Source organism: Telopea speciosissima, chromosome 8 (genome assembly GCF_018873765.1).
Source record: "Telopea speciosissima isolate NSW1024214 ecotype Mountain lineage chromosome 8, Tspe_v1, whole genome shotgun sequence".
Lineage (NCBI taxonomy): Eukaryota > Viridiplantae > Streptophyta > Magnoliopsida > Proteales > Proteaceae > Telopea > Telopea speciosissima.
Genome location: NC_057923.1, coordinates 15,133,919 through 15,152,458, shown reverse-complemented (window position 1 = coordinate 15,152,458; position 18,540 = coordinate 15,133,919). Strand labels below are relative to the sequence as shown.

The following is an 18,540-nucleotide window of genomic DNA, read 5'->3' as shown; positions in this document are numbered from 1 at the left end:
AACATAAATAATGTGAAAAAATCTTACCAAACACTATAATTTCAATTCATGACCCTATGGAATGGAAATAGAAATCATACCAAAACAGCTCATGAATTTGAAATATAAAGATATGTGAATCGCCAATCAATTCCGATTAAACATTAATGATTAGGATTGGACCGACTGGTGGAAATCGGGATCGGTGAATCGGCCAATTCTTATCCCGATTCTTGAAATCATGGACACACGCGGCGACAATTTGAGGGTGAGACGATCTGAAAAAGAATCGGCACACCAGAGATCCTGTTCGGTTTTTCTGTCGCAATATAAACGGGCATCTCATCAACAAAAAAGAGAAAACGAAGAAGCAAAAACAACTGGGATACTCCAATCAGCTTATCATTCACGCAGTTGTCCATAGAGATCGACAGCAAAAGGCAGTGAGGAGAAGAAGAAGGAATGGCGAGTCGGGTGGTGAGGGTGGCGCAGGATGGAAGCGGGGATTATCGGACGGTTCAGGAAGCGATAGACACGGTCCCACTGGGGAACAATTGCCGGACGGTGATAAGGGTGTCACCGGGTGTCTACAAACAGCCTCTCTACGTGCCGAAGACCAAGAATTTCATCACCCTTGCTGGGTTGCGCCCTGAAGACACTATCCTCACATGGAACAACACCGCCACCAAGATCGACCATCACCAGGTACCAATTCCCCCCTAAAGCCCTTCTATCTGGATCTTCAATGACTTGATTGCGGCAATTTCAGGCGTCTCGAGTCATTGGAACTGGGACCTTTGGATGTGCAAGTACCATAGTCGAAGGAGAGGATTTCATTGCCGAGAATATCACATTTGAGAACTCTGCTCCGGAGGTTACTCTTTCTCTACTCCCAATCCCTTTTGGTTTCCCCCTTTTTTTTTTTTTTTTTTTTTTTAAATCACAGCCCAGGTGTTTAATTTGTATCTATTACCTCATGATGGATACATTCATAGATCTGCCTCAATTGAAACTCCCCCATTTTTCTCCTACAGGGATCAGGCCAAGCTGTGGCACTCAGAGTAACAGCTGATCGATGTGCATTCTATAATTGCAGGTTTCTTGGGTGGCAGGTAAGCCCACCTTTTTAGTTTGGTCCGAAGGTCACTGACTACCAACCGCTAACAATATCTTGGTTGATTTTTAAACATATGGTCTTACATTTGTTTGCCTAGAGGAAAGATGAGTGGGCTTTCTTGCAGAAATGCTATTTTTTATAAACTTTTATGTAACTCATGGGTAACAATTTTTCATTTATCATATTCCTGCAGGATACCCTGTATCTACATTATGGAAAACAATATTTGAAAGATTGCTACATTGAAGGAAGTGTGGACTTCATCTTTGGGAATAGCACTGCTCTGTTGGAACATTGCCATATCCACTGCAAGTCACCAGGATTCATAACCGCTCAAAGTAGGAAATCTTCCCAGGAGTCGACTGGTTATGTGTTCCTGAGGTTTGTGCTCTCCAGTTTTTCTGTTTGCTTGATTTAACCATGTGGGTTCAATGACTTAAGTGTATGAATCTCTTTACCATTGTTGTTATAGGAAGTCAAATTCCAATGCAATCTGATGCCGTTGATCTCTCTTTCCTCCACCCCCCAAAACTGCACAAGCATAATCTATTCTCTAGATGGATGGAATAAAATACAACGGCTTATAAAGTTCTATACAATGTGATGCTCTTGTCATTCTGTCTTTAATTCATCTGTTTCCTGCAATCTAGATGGGAAGCACTTTGAGGATACATGCACACCTTTTTATGCTTAAAATATTTTCTTTGGAAAAAAGTGCATATCTTACCCAGATCTTTTTCTATCATGGTACAGAACAATAGTATTATTGGAGTAGATACACGAATCACTTTCTTCTTTGCCCCATATAGATATTGAATAGAACGAGCTATTTTTTTGGCCGCTGTACTAAATGTGAAATGATTCTTCACCTAAGAGCGTGTTGCAAAAACTTAGAGTTAGAACATAATCACCGTTTCAAAAATCGGAATCAGACCGATCGAATCAGCTGAATCGGATCAGAATCGGCCATGATTGATCCTGATTCCAGCTGATTCTTGGTCCAAAACCCTAGAATCGCTGAGTTTTAAGATCTGAGGGCTTATTCTAAGGTTTTTTGGGACTGATGCCGGCCAATTCCGATCCGATCAGTAGGGACTGATTTGATCTCAGATCCAGTATTCTGAATCCTTGTACATAATGCTTTTATGAATTATTTGTCCTATTCTTAACTTTGAACCCAAAGTGAGTTCATGTCCAGGTCGAATAGTTTCTTCTTTGTTTTGATCCTCTTTCTACTTGTCTTGTAGCATCTCAGGACTTGGGAACAATTGCTTCTGTTTTCCTTTGATGACTAATCTAAGGTGTGTAAATTAATCAATGTAGGTGTGTGATCACTGGCAACGGTGCAACTGCATATTCACATCTTGGGAGGCCATGGGGGCCATTTGGAAGGGTGGTCTTTGCATACACTTGGATAGATGCTTGTATTAAACCTATTGGATGGCACAACTGGGACAAAACTGAAAATGAGAGAAGTGCTTGCTTTTATGAATACAGGTATCCATATTTCCTCAGTTATCTGCATAGATTGTTTGAAAACTAGACGATGTTCACAGGGTGCACGATTGTTATTCAAAAGCTCATCCATTCTGGAACTTGGTTGATGGACTAGATTTTCCCAGTTACTCTTGTTGATTGCGTCCATTTCATTGTTGGAGTTACTTAATTTAGTGACCTTTTTTTTTTTTCTTGGATGAATAATTTGCTAGTTTTCATTGTTATGGCTAGCTTGAACTCTGTTGAGAGTTTTTTAAAGGTTGGTTTAAAACAGTTCCAATTTGCAATTGAATTGATTTAACATTTATTAGCTTGATTTTCCTTACATGGACACTTTCAAGTAAAATCTTAGGCACTTAGAGGTAAGACCCATGGCCATGTTTTTTTTGCTTTTGGAATGGGAGGCTAATTTTCTAATGTAGAGCCAACTAGAAAATAGCTAACTCTAGTAATAGGAATGCCCAGGCAACAAGCCAACCAATAACGGTAGGCCAAATTAGGGTTTATAAACCAAAATATAAAAAGGATTCAAAATCAGAAATTAACCAACTGATGGGCGTGTAACCTAGATTGAGTGGAGGTCTCAACGTTGTGAAGTAATCCCCCAAATTAGGCTGGTTCTGATGGCCTGATGTAAAGTTATGCTAGATCACAGAATTAGAAGGTAGGATGAAATTAGAAGTTTAGGGTTTCAGACAAACCAGTCACCAATCAATCATCAACTTTAATCAGATTAAGAAGATGATGGCTTACTGATGTAGCTGAGAACAACGCAATCTGATTACTTGAAGATGGAGATCAGAAGTTGCAGCAATCACAAAGCTTGAAGAACAGTCAACTCGAGCTTCAGTGGGAGAAAACAGAACCTAATCAATTTTGTGTTCTGAATCTTCTTCAACAGATATCGAGCAACCTTCTTGAAGAGCTAAAACATGATACCAAGTCTGATGAAGGAGTGCTTGAACCTTGCGGAGAAAAATCCAGCAGCTTTGATCAATTCCTTTAGAGCTCGGCTAGGGTAGAACTTGGTCTTGTTGAAGAAATCGTTAGAAAGGGGGTAGGATTAGAATGGGTATCTCAGGCCTAGGCTTCTCACCTATACTATCTCAGGATTCAACAATGCTTTAAACAAACTTTTATTCATTCAATCGTGGGCTCAATTGAGCAATTACAAATATATTTATAGCCTCAATGGCTGAACAAAGAAACGAAAAATCACACTCAAACTAGGACTCAAAGTAGATCTAGGATTCAAAACTAAACTAGGAATCCCAATTAGGACTACAACTTCAGCAAACAAAGTCTAAATAAATCCCTAACCTTAATCCTACGATTTATGCTGGTTTAGGGGGAATCCCTACACCTACCTTACTGTTGGTGTAGGGAAGAATCCCTACACCTGCGGCTGGTTATGGACACCCGATTTACATCAACTCCCCCCCTCTTAAAAGCATTCGTCTTTGACAAATGGATGAAAGACATGTAGTGCTCATAGAGGTCCGGATCAAGGCTCTTGAAGTTGGTGTGAATACAACAACAAACATAACCTTATCCCAACTAAATGGGGTTGGCTACATGGATCCGAAGAGGCTATGATAGTAAAAGAAATAAGAGAAGTAAAAAGAAGTACAAGAAGTAAAAGAGAGAAGAATAGAAAATATGTAAAGGAAAAAAAAGGTCAAAACAGCATCCCAGGAACATTCCCCTACGAGGGGTCGGTTACACGGGTCCTAGTCCTCCAAACAACTCTATTTACGGTCATACTAGGATTGAGCCCTACCGCATGCATATCCTTTCTTACCACTTCTCCAATAGTATCTTAGGCCTGCCCCTACCTCTTTTAGCTCCGTCAAACTGAATCTGGTCACTCTTCCTTACCGGTGCATCCATAGGTCTCTGTTGGACATGACCATACCACCTCAAGCGGCTCTCACGAAGCCTGTCCTGGATTGGTGCAAATCCCAATTTGTTTCTAATACAATCATTCCTTACTCTATCTCTCCTGGTCTTGCCACACATCCTCCTCAACATCCTCATCTCTGCTACACTCATCTTATCTATATTACTCTTCCTAACTGCCCAACATTCCGCTCCAGAAGTTGGTGTGAATCCAGGTACTATAACTGTTAGGTCGATTCTTACATTTGACAAGGAAAGAGTAATAACCTCGACCACCTCGCATAGTGGTGAACTTGTTGTCAAGCATATTCTCAATAACATCATTCGTAGGAGTGGTAAACTGTGGGAGCCGGAGAATATGCTCAGTGTCACTCTCGTCAGAATGGTGGCCTACATAGAGTGTGAGATTAGTGACATTGAAAACATTGCTAATATTCATGGATGGAGGAAGCTCTAGCATGTAGACATTGGTTCCTATGCGGTGCAGCACTTTGAAAGGATCCATTTTGTGAGGATGGAGCTTGTGATTGGCTCCAAAAGAAAGTCGCTCAGGAGAAATTCGAACCATCACCAAATCACCTGGTTAGAATTCCACATATCGACAATGGCGATCAGCTGCTGCCTTTTACCCATCATTGCTAATGGCAATGTGGCGACGAACATCTGCATATACTTTCGTGATGTGTCTCAGAAACTCGTTAGCTTCCACACTAACCAGAACATGAGGAGGGAGGGGAATCAAGTCCATAGGTTGTTTAGGTTGCAAACCCAAACCGATCTCAAAAAGTGTATGGTTAGTGGTACGGTTAACGGAGCCGTTATATGCAAATTCTGCAACATCAAGGATAGAAGGCCAGTCCCTCTCATGATCATGAACAAGGCATCTGAGTAGGTTGCCTAGGCTGCGGTTAACCACTTCAGTCTGACCATCGGTCTGAGGATGAAAGGCTGTGGAGAATTTCAGCTTTGTATTCGTCTTCATCCACAGGGTCTTCCGGAAATAACTGGTGAATTTCACATCTCTAATCAGAAACAATAGACTCTGGCAGCCCATGTATACGTACCACCTTTTTTAAGAAGAGTTTGGCTATATGAATCGCATCAAATGTCTTCCGGCATGGAATAAAGTGCGTCATCTTTGAAAATTTATCCACCACTACAAATATAGAATCATGTTGCTCCAGTGTAGATGGTAAATCAAGGACAAAGTCCATACTGATATGCAGCTGAGGTGCATGTGGCACTGGTAGAGATGTATATAGGTCTGTGTTTTGCTTATCTCCTTTAGCAAGTTGACAAGCACAACAACGTTGTATCACCTGCTGTACATCACGCTGCAAATGTGGCCAAAAGTATAAGTTAGTAACTGTTGCGTACGTTTTGCTGACCCCCCAAAATGTCCTCCCATACCGCAACCATGTAGTTCCCTATTGAGATGCTGTTGAAGGGAAGTGTTAGGAATATATAGGCGTGTCCCCAGGAAGAGGTATCTATCATGTAATGAGTAGTTCGCATCAATTCCGTCTTGCTGTAACGTAGCATAAATAGTCGAAAAATCAGAATCAGATGTGTACTCATCTCTATATGCTCGATGCTTGCATTGTGAGTGGTGGAGATGGACATGGTGAGTACTTTATGACTTAACGCATCAGCTACCTGATTCTCTTTGCTTGCTTTGTACTTCGGAGCAAAATGGAACTCCTGGAGATAGGCAATCCATTTAGCATCCTGGTTGCATATGGATCATTGAGAATGGAGATACTTTGAGGGCTTCATGATCCGAGTATAGAATAAATTCCTTGCCTACAAGGTAGTGTCTCCAATGCTTTAGGATCTAGATCACTGCATATAGTTCCAAGTCATAAGTAGAATAGCGCGGCTTGGCATCAATAAGTTTCTCACTGTAGAAAGCAATGGGATGATTTGATTGCATAAGAACTCCAATCCCGACATGGGATGCATCCGTGGCCACCTCAAATATAATATCAAAGTTGGGTAGCCATAGAACTGCTGCCTCTGTCATCTTTTGCATTATGAAGGCAAAAGCTTTGGTAGCAGCCAGTGTGTCCAATGGAATTTCCCTTTTCCTTCCTTCATGCACTCAGTAATGGGTGCCATGATACTGTTGAAATTCCGAATGAAACGTTGATAGAATGAAGCTAGGCCGTGGAAACTCCTGACCTCTGTCAAGGTTTGTGGTGCTGGCCAATCAACTATGCTTTGTACCTTTGCCGGATCGGCTTCAACTCCTTCTGAAGATATTATAAACCCAAGGAAGATAACCTTAGGCAGCATAAAGGAACACTTTTTGAGGTTGATGAAGAGTTTCCCCACACACAACACACTCATTACATGCCTCAAATGATCAAGATGTTCCTCGGTGGTGTGATTGTAGAAAAGTATGTCATCAAAGTAAACCACCAAAAACTTGCCAATGAATGGACAGAGTACCTATGTCATCACACACATGAAAGTACTTGGTGCATTTGTAAGGCCAAAGGATATAACTTTCCATTCATATAATCCATCCTTCGTCTTGAATGCTGTCTTCCACTCATCTCCTGGATGGATATTAATCTAATGATATCCGCTCTTCAAGTCAATCTTTGAAAAGATTGCAGCACCAGTTAGCATATCTAACATATCGTCAAGGCGTGGAATAGGGAACCTGTACATGACAGTGATTTTGTTGATTGCTGTACCATCAATATACACATACGCTACATGCCATCTTTCTTTGGTGTGAGTAGTGTGGGAACAACACACGGACTCATGCTCTCAACAATAAATCCTTTGTGAAGCAGATCATGTACTTGTCTCTTGAGCGCGGCGTGCTCAGCAGGGCTGAGACGATAAGTGAGCAGATTTAGTAGTACCGACCCTGGCACTAGGTCAATGGCGCTGAATATGTCTCAGAGGGGGCAGCTCATCAGGAAGATTGTTTGGTATTAGGTCTGAAAAGTCATCAAGTAGATCCCTTATGGTCTTGGGATGAGTAATACTAGTTACTGTCAACACTTCCTTCGTGACCAAAGCTAATATCAGCCCCGTTTCCTTGCTGGTAGTAAGGAACTCTCGATGAGGTAAAGGCAAGAAGTCGTGACTCCATGGGTTTTGCTCTACTGGTCGGATGAAGGAGTGCTTGAACCTTGCAGAGAAAAATCCAGCAGCTTTGATCAATTTCTTTAGAGCTCGGCTAGGGCAGAACTTGGTCTTGTTGAAGAAATCGATAGAGAGGGTAGGATTAGAATGGGTATCTCACCCTGGGCTTCTCATCTATACTATCTCAGGATTCAACAATGCTTTAAACAAACTTTTATTCATTCAATCATGGGCTCAATTGAGCAATTACAAATATATTTATAGCCTCAATGGCTGAACAAAGAAACTAAAAATCAAACTCAAACTAGGACTCAAAGTAGAATTAGGATTCTTAACTAGGATTCAAAAACTAAATTAGGAATCCCAATTAGGACTACAACTTCAGCAAAATAAATCCCTAACCCTAATCCCATGATTTATGCTGGTGTAGGGATTACACCTACCCTCCTGCTGGTGTAGGGAGTGGCTGGTTTTGGACAGTCGATTTACATCATTTTCCCTCTCTGGAATTCTGAACCAAAATTGAGCCTATTAGATGATCGTAACCAATTTAAATGTCACATTCATCTGGATCATGATGATGGATCATTTTATGCAATCAAAATTATGTTTTACACCCTTTGGATTTAGCTTCTATCTTGATTGTGATCATGGAGTATTGCATATGTAGGCATCAAGTTCTAGAAATAAGCCAATATGGTCAATATTTTACTGAGTTATCCATTTTTATCTGATGAAACCATACTGACTTGCCAAGTTTCTAAGAAGTTTATTTATGGTTTCCTCTTGAACAAACTGCAGGTGTTTTGGGCCAGGTAGTTGCCCCTCAAAAAGAGTGACGTGGTGTAGGGAACTTGTGGATGAAGAAGCTGACCAGTTCCTTCAACACTTTTTCATTGACCCAGATTCTGAAAGGCCTTGGCTAGCCCAAAGAATGGCCCTGAAGATACCATACTCTGCATAGAGATTATTGGAGGTAGCTGCATTTGCAGATACCCAAGCTGGTGATCCGAGATCTAACCCAGATAGATGCTCATATGGAAGATGAATAAGGTAAACTAGCTTGACTTAAAAGATGCAGGAGATGTAATTGGCCTTTCCAGTAGATGAATCAGGGTAGTAGGCAATAGATGAAAGGACACTCTTCATGATAAGATCTTAGGAAGTTATGTATATGTTCCCTGATGTACCTCAGCAGTAGTGAACTATTTGAAACAGCTTCTGTCAGTAACATGTTTGGGTTGTGTTGGATAATTCGGACTTGGTTGTTGTGACTTCATTGGATCCAATAGACACAATTACATAATTTTGAAAAGTTTAGTGGAAATTAGACTACACTCAGGAAGAGGGCCAATCACCATCTGCCTGAGGAAACCTCTGCATGTCTTTGCTATCTTTCATCTCTAAGAAATTTTATGCATCAGAGGTTCCTTTTCCTTTTTTCGCTTTTTATTTAAAATTTCTACTCCAGCTTTTAACAAAGTTAAGTAATCCTCCTGTTGAGATTTTGCAATTAACCCTTCTCTCTTTGGAAGATGCTTGACTTCACATTTGATGTCATAGAATGCATTTAGGCTAAAACTTCACATATATACTAGTAAGTAACTGGTAAGGCAGTAAGGTTTAAATATATTCAGTCGTCACTTGTTAACAAATTTCATTTCTTCATAGGAGTGAATAACAGCATGAACACCTGAGATAATTATCTGAATTTGGTTCTAACTTAAGACTTCAGGCGAGGACCCCTGTTTTATATATAGCTACTGCTTCTGTTGCATATCAGAAGATGCATGCAAGATTTTGACTTTGCTGCTTGGGAAAAGCCATCAAATAGCCTCAAAACCATTCCCAATCCTGCTATGCCATGTCTTTTAAAGCACCATCAACTACTACTATAAATCCAATAAAATTCTGATGGGATCTCCCTCATGGAAGCCTTCTGTTTACTCCTCAGAAATTATAGACATGGCATCTTGAAATTGAGTGAAGTTCACCTCAACCTGTAAGTTATTTGTGATAGGATAAATGTTTCAAACACCTTAGTTTATTGATAAACATATTTCCCTACACATCAAGACCCAGTAAGGGAAGCAGGGAGGTAGGAACACCAATCCGTACCAGTTTCCAAACCAAATTTTATTGCATTCAGTATAGATGATGTGGAGAATATACAAAATGAACAAATTCAGCCTTATCCCAACTTAATGGGGTTGGTTACATGATCCAAACAGAACAAAGTAAAAAAAAAGAAAAATAAGTTCTGAATTCTGAGTTCTGAAAAAGGGCAAAAAAGATGGGGAGAGAGGGATGGGGAAAGAGACAAACGACAAGCAATGATGCAGCCAATTGAGACTGTTCAACAGAATGGGTCCTTTTGGAAAAGCTTGGGTTACACATCAAATGGGAAGTCAAGCATCTTCCAATAACAGTGAAGGGTTAATCGCAAAACCTCAACAAGAGGATTACTTAACTTTGTCGAAAGCTGGAGTAGGAATTTTACCAAAAAGGGCAAAAAGGAAAAGGAGTACCCTTTCCCAGCACTGCTCTGTCAAACTAAAATATTCATTACGACTTAAAGGAGTACCCTTTGTTCTCGTTGACCTAAAATATTATCTAAGCAGGAAATTTTTTTTTTTTTAAGTAAGAATCTAAGCAGGAATTCAAAGCAATGTAAAATGCAACAATGATAAATCTGTCAAGAACCCTGAGCTATGAGTGGATGGTTGCCTCAGGTTGGAGTAAATCCTGGCCCGAACCAAGGTGACAAACCCTGCAAACCCAAGGCATCTTTATCAAGCTCAACCCAACCCTACTACACAACAGACCTGATTTTTGGGTCGTGTGTGTGTGTGTGTGGGTGGGGCCGGGGGGGGGGGGAGAGGCGTGAAATCTGTAAAATTGCACATAAATTTTGCATATGGTCTTCAGCCCATGATCGATTCCCTTAAAACAGTCTGATACTTTTACCAATTTAGATTGTCTCCAGGGAGGCATGCACCCAGGGTGCTGCCAAGGGGCATCCAGCGGTTGAGCTGTGCCGCACACATCTTGGCGCACGTCTAGGGATGTATGCGGCACAGCCCAATGGCTGGAAGCGCCCTGGGCATTCCCTGCTTCCTGGAGACGATCCTAATCCTACTTTTACCACCAACCTAATTTCTTGTTTTACTTTCTTAGTTATTCAGATACATAAAAAAATGTAAAAGAAAAACACAATTCATTTCACAAATTATATCTTACTTGTACAAAGAGTCAGTTTAAATCCAAGGTTTCAACATATATTAGAGTTTATGCAATAAGGGTACTTTAGGAACTAGTTTGTTATCACGTGCCTTATATTGTAACTTTTCTTTTTTATCTTTTACCTCCCTAGGGAAGTATATGTAATTCCTTTCATATTATTGAAGCATATGGTGGAATTATTTGCCTAGTTTGTTTGCTGGACTGTGATTACCAGTATTTGAAAGGCTTTTTTGGGTTGAGCAGTGACTCCCCGTTTAACTTTGGTTGTTAACTCTACTTTGTGAGTATATTTCTTCGTCAGGGTTAGAAGCAGTGACACTATAGAGGTATCAGAGCCTTAGTATGCTCACTGGACTGCTCACCGCAGAGCAGTGTTTCTTCTTTTGCAAATGTTCTAGGAATAGCACCGAGGATCTACCACAGATCGTCGATTCTATTCTTCAGATCTGCAGCAGAGTGAAAGAGGAGAACTTATCTCCGACTACTTGTATGGTAAGATAATGAAATCTTTCTTTTCTGCAGCTTTATTTTAGTTTTTGTACTGTTTCCTCAAGGACAGTTCTATCGCTAATGAGGTGTGAAATACGTTTTCATATTTGCTTCTTTGTTCAGTTTATCTCATTTGTGGTTTCCACGACCATATATTCTATAGTGGTTTGATGTCTTGTCGACACCAAGGCTAGAGTGCCATGGAGGTGTTTGGACCATTGTCGGCCTATACTATAGAACGGGTTTAGCCCCCAGGAAATCATCCTTTGTTTTAATTGAATTTTAAAGTAATTATGAATCCATACAAACCCCCTTGTTATGCAGAACAGGACCATCCGTATTTACATAGTGCACATGCATCTTCTAATACTACTCTAAGCAGGACATTAAATTTTCTTGTCGATTTAACTATTTTACAAAATGAAAAAATTACAAAAAAATTAGATAACATAGAACAATTACTATCGGAGATGGTTGACACGCAACCAGTCCCAGATATTCCCCCACGGGCCACGTTCTTATGTATAAGTACCCTCATTGAAGACCCTGCCCCTGATGATGATTTTCTTTATCTTAAGGAAATTATGGATCATTGGAAGGATCGTTACAAAAATAGTACCAATCCTGATGACCAAACCCAAATTTTGGGAATGATGCAACAACTCTATGCTGACCACCAGCCGAGTTTTGAAGCACATCATTTTATTTTGTTTTCGGATGATGATGACGAAACCATCTATGCGGCATCCGATTCCTCTTCTGATTCTGACACCACAGATTCAGAAATTGAGGCAGACCCTCCCCCTAGAGTCCATGAGGAAGGAACTGTTGGAAAACACATTTCTCCATAAACTAATTTTGATGATAACAAACATTAAGATTAATACTAATATTCCAATCTTTAAGCAAACTTCATAGTCAGACGTTGGGAGCATCAAGCATCCAGGAAAGACTTGATCAACGGAGCTCACAACAGAAGAGTTAAGGAAAAGAAGAAATTTGAAGATTGAGGAACATCTTCTAAAGGAAGCCAAGACAAAGACTCTCCAAGAAGATTCAAGTGCATTAGAACACATTTCATTACATGTACATATCACATTACACACACATTGCATTCACATGCAAGAGACCCTAGGAGGAACTCATTCCCATGCCCTAGACTCAAGAAACATGGCCATTAAAGTGTTAGACAAAAACCTATGAAGTCCCCAAGCAAGCTGGACCAAAAATCCCCTTGACAGACAATCAAAAACTAGGATAACTATCTGTCGGTCGACCTACAGACTCTGTCGGTCGACCTACAGAATATAAAAAATACAGGCCTGTTTCCAGTAGCCTGTCGGTTGCAACCGACAGATCTATCGGTCGACCGACACCTGTAGGTCGATCCATAGGTCGACCGACAATCGACCTACAGCCCCAAACTTGGGCTCAACGGCTAGTTTTCAACGGCTAGATTTTTTGATGGTCGACCGACAACTTTTATAGGTCGACCAGCCCTAAAAATATGACAGCTTTATATCCGTTGGAGAACAAACAAACTCCAACTTTTGGCTTTATAAAACACATCCAAACAAGGATCAAAACACATCTTTTGATAGAAAAAGTGCATTGTACATTTGAGAAGGTACAAAAGTGAGAATTTGTCATTGAGCTAAATTATTCAATTCAAGCTCTTCAAAGAGATATTACCAAGCTCTTAACTCTCCACTCTCTCCAACTCATGCCATCAAGGAGAGTCATCTAGGAGACTCAAGGTGCATCACTCTCATTCATATCATTGAGCACCATCACTCAAAGGGTAAAAGTGTCACTACTCTTTGATAGGTATTTATACCAAACTTCTATTGTATTTACTTGTTTATGCTTTTGATTTGATAAAGCATTGTTGTATTAATCTAGACTGTACTTAGATTAGTACAAGGACCCTCTCATCCTTAAGAGATTGAAAGGATACTCTTGTCCTGAAACTAAGATTGTAAGGATCCTCTTATCCTGTTAAAAAGAGTTGTAAAGGTGTCATTTCCCCACCTATTGTATTGAAAGGGAAATACTAGTGGAATTCTCTCAAGGTTGAGAGGAGTGGATGTAGGCTAAGTTAGCCGAACCACTATAAATCTTGTGCCTCATTTACTTCTGCTTTTTGTATTTAATATAAGTGTGCAACCAATCGAAAAAGAGGCAAAATCCACTAGTGGTAACCTATTCACCCCCCTCTAGGTTACCCAACAGGAACTAGTTCCACAACCTCAAAACGCAAGGTGGATAGTCATGATCATCTTGATGATGATTCGGACTTCCGTCCACAAGAGGGTGTGCGTACATCTTTTGGTGATTCTGTTTTTAGTACAGAAACAGAGGGATTTTACACCAGAAAAGATGACTTACACAAATCTGGGTTAGCTTCTGGAGGCACATACCTCGACTTGACCCATATCCCTTTCAAGGATTTTAATAAGGCTATTAATGAATGGGCACATACCTTTGCCAATCTCATAGCCAACAATAAGGATACTTGGAAGGCAGAGAAATTCATTGAATACCTCAGTGGTTCCCTACAGGGAGACGTTTTGCAATTCATCAGAAAGTTTGACCAAACTGAGGAAGGCCAACTCGCCAAAACTAACCTTATTGTTTTACAAACTAATTTTGAAAAAATTTTAGTCGAATTTACGAAAATCATAAAAATAGAATTTTGTGGTTTTCATGCCCCTGATAAACTTATCGAAGATGTCACATTTAATTTAACCAAAATTAAGATAAACAATCTAGATGAGTTTGAGGCTTTTTCCAAAAAATATATGAGCCTCTACCAGGTACTTGATTCAGCCAAGTCCGAGTACTGGCGCGATTAGTTCTTCCCTAAGTTACCCCCGCCTTGGGACGAACTTTGTTATTCTACCTACCCTGAATTTATCAATACTACCAAAAGTAGTGATACATTGAGATATCGGATAAACTTTGTTTTCCGACATATTCTAGACCACTGTCTTAAAGCTAGGGCAGCTAAGGCTATCAAGCACAAGATCTCACCAGGTTTGTGTAAAGATATGCTTAAAAATGAATTTGAATTTGGTACCAAACCAAATTATCAAAAGAAAATTAAGCAGAAGACTAAACAGTTTTCTAATAAGCGATACCGATGGAAACCCTTTACCCCAAAAGATTTTTCATCACAAAAGAAAGATAAAATGTTTACCAAAAAACGGTTTATCAGTAAGAAGAAAATCCCTTACACTAAAAAAAATAAGTCCAACTGTACTTGCTACTTGTGTAATGAAAAAGGGCATTTTGCAAATGAATGTCCAAACAAAAATAAAAATGCCAGAAAAATGATTAAATTTCTAGATGAATTTGATTATGAAGTCCTTAACTTTTCTGAGGTTACTGACCCAGATAAACTTCTCTATGAATTAATTTCCGAATCTGAAATTGATTCTGATACTGAAGAAGATTTCGTGTTTATGACTAACGAGTCTACTTCTTCCCTTGCCATTGAAATTACCAAAATTTCTGATGCAGAAACAGCTTCCGTCTCTCTAAACGATCTAGTTAGGGAAGACGTTTCTTTTGACCTAAATCTCTTTGACAAAATTAAAGAGATCACCCATAGTGAGGTTTACAAGCTATCCAAGCTGAACCTCTGGAGCAATCGTTTCTTTGATCAAGCTAGTGGAAATACCACAGCTCAATCCACAGACAAAGCCAGTCTTGAGCTTAATCTCTTTAACCCTGAACAAATCAAGCGGTTAATCAAGAAACATTCCAAATTAAGATATATTCATATCGGTCTCATACAGGTTGAGCTCATAGCCCTGTTCCTCCAAGGTATAGACACACCTATCGTGGCGGCTATATTTGACAAAAGATTCCTCAAAGAGCCACTCAATGCTCTAATTGGCGGAATCGAATCAGATATGGTTCATGGTTCGGTTTGGTTTAAACTCAAACCAAATTTCTTTATCTCCATCCATGACCCGAATCTTTGCGATTCCATGGTTTTAAAAATTAAGACCGGATGGGCCGGCATGAAGGCTGATTGCCACAATCTTGTAGTTAGCTGGAAATGCTTACATGAGTTGACGAATGTCACCTCTACTAAGCTTCTTCCTCCTCCCGAAAAAAAATTCGTGGAGCTTTTTGAACCTCGACCATTTGAATCAGAAATTCAACCTCGTATTCTCAACTGGAGGGATATTAAATTACCCAAGAAACGGTTAATTAACGATATCCTTGACACCCCCCAGCGTCTTAGGCTAGAACAAAATCCAACCTTTGAATTACAATCCTCTGGAAATAATCTCTACATTAAACGGCGAAATTCCATTTTTGGTCCCTCTTCTTCTTCAACTACATCTGCCTTTTTAGGCTAGAATTCCTCTTCTTTTCGTAAAGGCAAACAACCTTTACCACCTCATCCCCCTGCTTATCCTCCACCTTATCTGCCCGCTAGATTATAAAAAAGTAATCAACAGCAGGATGAGCCAACTGAAGAATTTGGAGTTATCACCATTTTTAATCATTACATCGCTGAAGGTTCTGATATAATTTTTTTGACTCATCAAAGCCCGAAAAATTATACTTATATCAAAGGACACTTTACTTTCCCTGGATTCAAATCCTATACCCTTGATGTCCTTATGGATACCGGAGCCACTGGTTGTATTTGCAAACATAATGCAATACCTAACCACTTATGGACAAAGATGGACAAACTTGTTTTTGTCAGCGGAGTTTCTGGACCTTCTATCACTCTAGAGTACAAAGCTCTAAATATCCCTATTACCCTTGGAGGAAAAGAATTTATTATTCCTAAAATTACATGCTTTCCCTCTATGCATGGTGATTTTATATTAGGCACTAATTTTCTTTTTAATTATATGCATATTACCATCTTACCATGTGTCTTCTGGATACAACATCCTACAGGCACTGTTGATCTCAACTTATTTTCTTCTCATTCTTATGTTTGTGATAAAGGATTCACACAGGAACCTATCACAATCTCTATTATAGAACCAACCCATTGGATCTATGATATGCTCAAACCCAATTTTAGTGACAATCCCTTGTTACTTTGGGATAAAAGCCCCAGATTTTGCTCTATAAAACTGGATCATCCACTAAAGATTATCCGAGTAAAACCAATTCTCTATTTTAAGTCCGATATTGAGGAATTTGACAAACAAATTCCCGAACTGCTTAAATACGGATTAATTGAACCTTCAATTAGTCCTCACACCTATCCGGCATTTATGGCACGCAACCATGCCGAAATTAAGCGAGGTAAGGTTCGTCTGGTCATTAACTACAAAAGGTTAAACCAGAATATTATCTTTGATGGATACTCCATTCTATGCAAAGATGTGTTAATCCATCGTGCTAAAGAAGCGATTATTTACAGCAAATTTGACTGCCAATCTGACTTCTGGCAACTTAAGGCTACTACTGAATCTAAGCCGCTTACGACTTTTAGCATCCCTTTTAATAGGCACTACCAATGGACCGTTATGCCCTTTGGACTATGCACGGCCCCACAGATTTTCCAACGATGGATTGATTCCATTTTTGGTAATCTCCCTTTTGTGTTGCCTATATTGATGACATTCTCGTCTTTTCTAAATCATGAGAAGAACATAAGAACCATCTTAAAATTATTGCTGACTTGTTCCTACAACATGGAATAATATTGTCACCCAACAAAATTGAATTAGAACAAACTAAAATCAAATTCCTCGGTTTAATTTTATCTAATCAAGGTCTCCAGCTCCAAGATCATATTTTGGTTAAAATCACAGATTTTCCTACCGAACTGATTGATAAAAAACACTTACAACAGTTTCTTGGAATTCTCAATTACGGACGAACATATATCAAAGATCTTTCTACCAAAGAAAAGAAACTTTTATTAAAATTGAAAAAAGATGTTGAGTGTACTTGGACCACCAAAGATTCTCAAATTGTTCAGTCCATTAAGGATGAGACACAACAATCTTGCCCTTCTGTTTACTTTTCCCTTGCTGGCGATTTACTAATCCTAGAAACGGATGCTAGCAACGAACATTGGGGATGTGTCTTAAAGGCACGACCTCTTAAAAACCCCTCTGATGAGCAAGTATGCGGATACAATTCCGAAACATTCACTCCTGCTCAAATTAATTATCTTATTTATGAAAAGGAAATTCTTGCAATCGTTAATGCTTTGAAACGGTTTAAGATTTACCTTATTCCTGAAAATTTTCTTATACGCACTGACAATCAGGCTGTAAGAGACTTTCTAAAATCTAAAAAAGGGGAAGAAAATTCTCGACGGATTAATTGGTACAACATCATTAATCAATATACATTTGAAATTGTACATATTAAAGGTACTGACAACTTTTTGGCTGATTATCTTAGCAGAGATGAATCCTCGCCCTCCAGACAAAGGCAAAGGTAAACTACCCTATGGAAGTAACAAGAAGAAATCTTCCAAAGGATTACTTACCTTCCCCTCTCGTCTTGGCAGAATACTCATCTGAGATCCCCAGTCAGCAGTTGCAGTTCCTACCCTAAGGACTGCTTTTGGAGCATACTGTCCTACCCCAAGGACTGATTTTGTTCGAATTCCTGCCACCCTAGCAGAATTCACTCCATCTGTGTTTCAACCTTATAGTCCCTATTTCTACCCAGGAAATAGTCAAGAACACGGCAGTCAGGATCCTTATTATTTATGGAATACAACCCCAGTCAGTTATTCACAGGCAGTACAACAATTGCCAGCAATGACTAATATTCCATCTTCTTTTTCTCGGTTTGTTACACAAACGACTGATTTCCACAGACATGAAGGTGTACCTACCAAGTGGTACGAACTAATCAATAATCTCTGGCATGCACATTTGTCCGAGCAAAAGAAACCTTTCAGGACGATTCTAACTCAGTTTTCTAAATCTCTAGGAGCTTTCTACCAAAAACACCTAGATTTTCAAAACATTGTTCTCGACTTAATTAAACAAATTGATTGGGACGATACTATTTCTCCTGAGAAAGTACACACCTTTCTCCGTATTTCTGATTTTGTTGATAATAATCTAAAAGATCCCCTCTTTCACAAAATTAGAAAAATATGTTTATATGAAAAAGCACGGGATACCCTTCCCCGCGAAATCTTCCCATTGATACAACATCAATGTGACGAAGAACAATATTTTCTCTACAAAACATTTATGCTT

At 39.5% G+C, this 18,540-nt stretch overlaps 1 protein-coding gene across 1 annotated transcript; it reads left to right on the top strand.

Moving 5' to 3' along the window:
* Nucleotides 1-413: 413 nt before the first annotated feature.
* Nucleotides 414-8,848, top strand: LOC122670770 (pectinesterase 31). Its single transcript, XM_043867749.1, has 6 exons — nucleotides 414-684; nucleotides 749-853; nucleotides 1,014-1,091; nucleotides 1,290-1,477; nucleotides 2,420-2,593; nucleotides 8,396-8,848. The coding sequence occupies exons 1-6, from the start codon at nucleotides 442-444 to the stop codon at nucleotides 8,556-8,558; spliced, it is 951 nt and encodes a 316-aa protein (XP_043723684.1). The 5' UTR covers nucleotides 414-441; the 3' UTR covers nucleotides 8,559-8,848.
* The last annotated feature ends 9,692 nt before the right edge of the window (nucleotides 8,849-18,540 follow it).

What these genes read in the sequence shown, in the direction of transcription:
- LOC122670770 (XM_043867749.1), top strand. Translation starts at nt 442, where the DNA reads ATGGCGAGTCGGGTGGTGAGGGTGGCGCAGGATGGAAGCGGGGATTAT. An exon ending in CCAAGATCGACCATCACCAG is followed by an intron (nt 685 to 748) that starts GTACCAATTCCC and finishes CGGCAATTTCAG; the next exon opens with GCGTCTCGAGTCATTGGAAC. An exon ending in ACTGGTTATGTGTTCCTGAG is followed by an intron (nt 1,478 to 2,419) that starts GTTTGTGCTCTC and finishes TAATCAATGTAG; the next exon opens with GTGTGTGATCACTGGCAACG.